General features: G+C 33.2%; 1 protein-coding gene across 1 annotated transcript in view; it reads left to right on the forward strand.

Moving 5' to 3' along the window:
- The window catches only part of LOC106961395 (asialoglycoprotein receptor 1-like), a 7,453-nt gene continuing 6,847 nt past the window's right edge, over positions 1 to 606 (forward strand). The window contains exon 1 of the mRNA XM_015055114.1: positions 1 to 453. Coding sequence (XP_014910600.1) covers positions 384 to 453 — 70 coding nt within the window. The 5' untranslated portion in view covers positions 1 to 383. The remainder of the gene's footprint in view (positions 454 to 606) is intronic.

A 606-nucleotide genomic window follows, 5' to 3' on the forward strand; every position in this document is an offset into this window, starting at 1 on the left:
TTAATTTACTGCCTCAATGTCAATCCTAAAGACAGAAGTGGAAGTAACAGAGGAGCTGATTTGGTTATTCCACGCCGTTTTAACATTCAAATTCTGAATTTCACATTAACACATTTTGTCTGCCACATATGATATTTGTGTAACCATGTTTTATTTATTTATCCTTTTCATAGCACATAAACATCCCATTGAATGACTGAACTTATTTTTAGACATGACATAAATGCAAATGACTTCCTGTAACAAAAGCAGAAGTTGAACACTTAAGAGCTGTGAGAAAGAGCTGCAGAAAGAATGAAGCACTTCTGCTAAATGACATCCCGCTGCAGTGGAGAGTCTGTGTATAGATCATAAAAACTGATATTTCTAAGAAGTTTGTAGTGATGGCGGGAGAAGAGGACGTTATCTACACGTCTGTTGTATTCAAAGCTAAAAATAAATTACAGCCAAGGGGTAAGTTACCTCTTTTTTTTCTTTTTACACACCCTAAATGTAATAAGTTACTTATAAAGACTAAGATAGTCTGCATATTTCTTTATATATCAAATCTTCACGGAAATAATGTTTGTTTCTGCTCATGTCTGTTGATACATTTTAATATAAATT

The sequence above is a fragment of the Poecilia latipinna genome, unplaced genomic scaffold (genome assembly GCF_001443285.1).
Source record: "Poecilia latipinna isolate Pla-1442-1.1 unplaced genomic scaffold, P_latipinna-1.0 Scaffold1296, whole genome shotgun sequence".
Classification (NCBI taxonomy): Eukaryota; Metazoa; Chordata; class Actinopteri; order Cyprinodontiformes; family Poeciliidae; genus Poecilia; species Poecilia latipinna.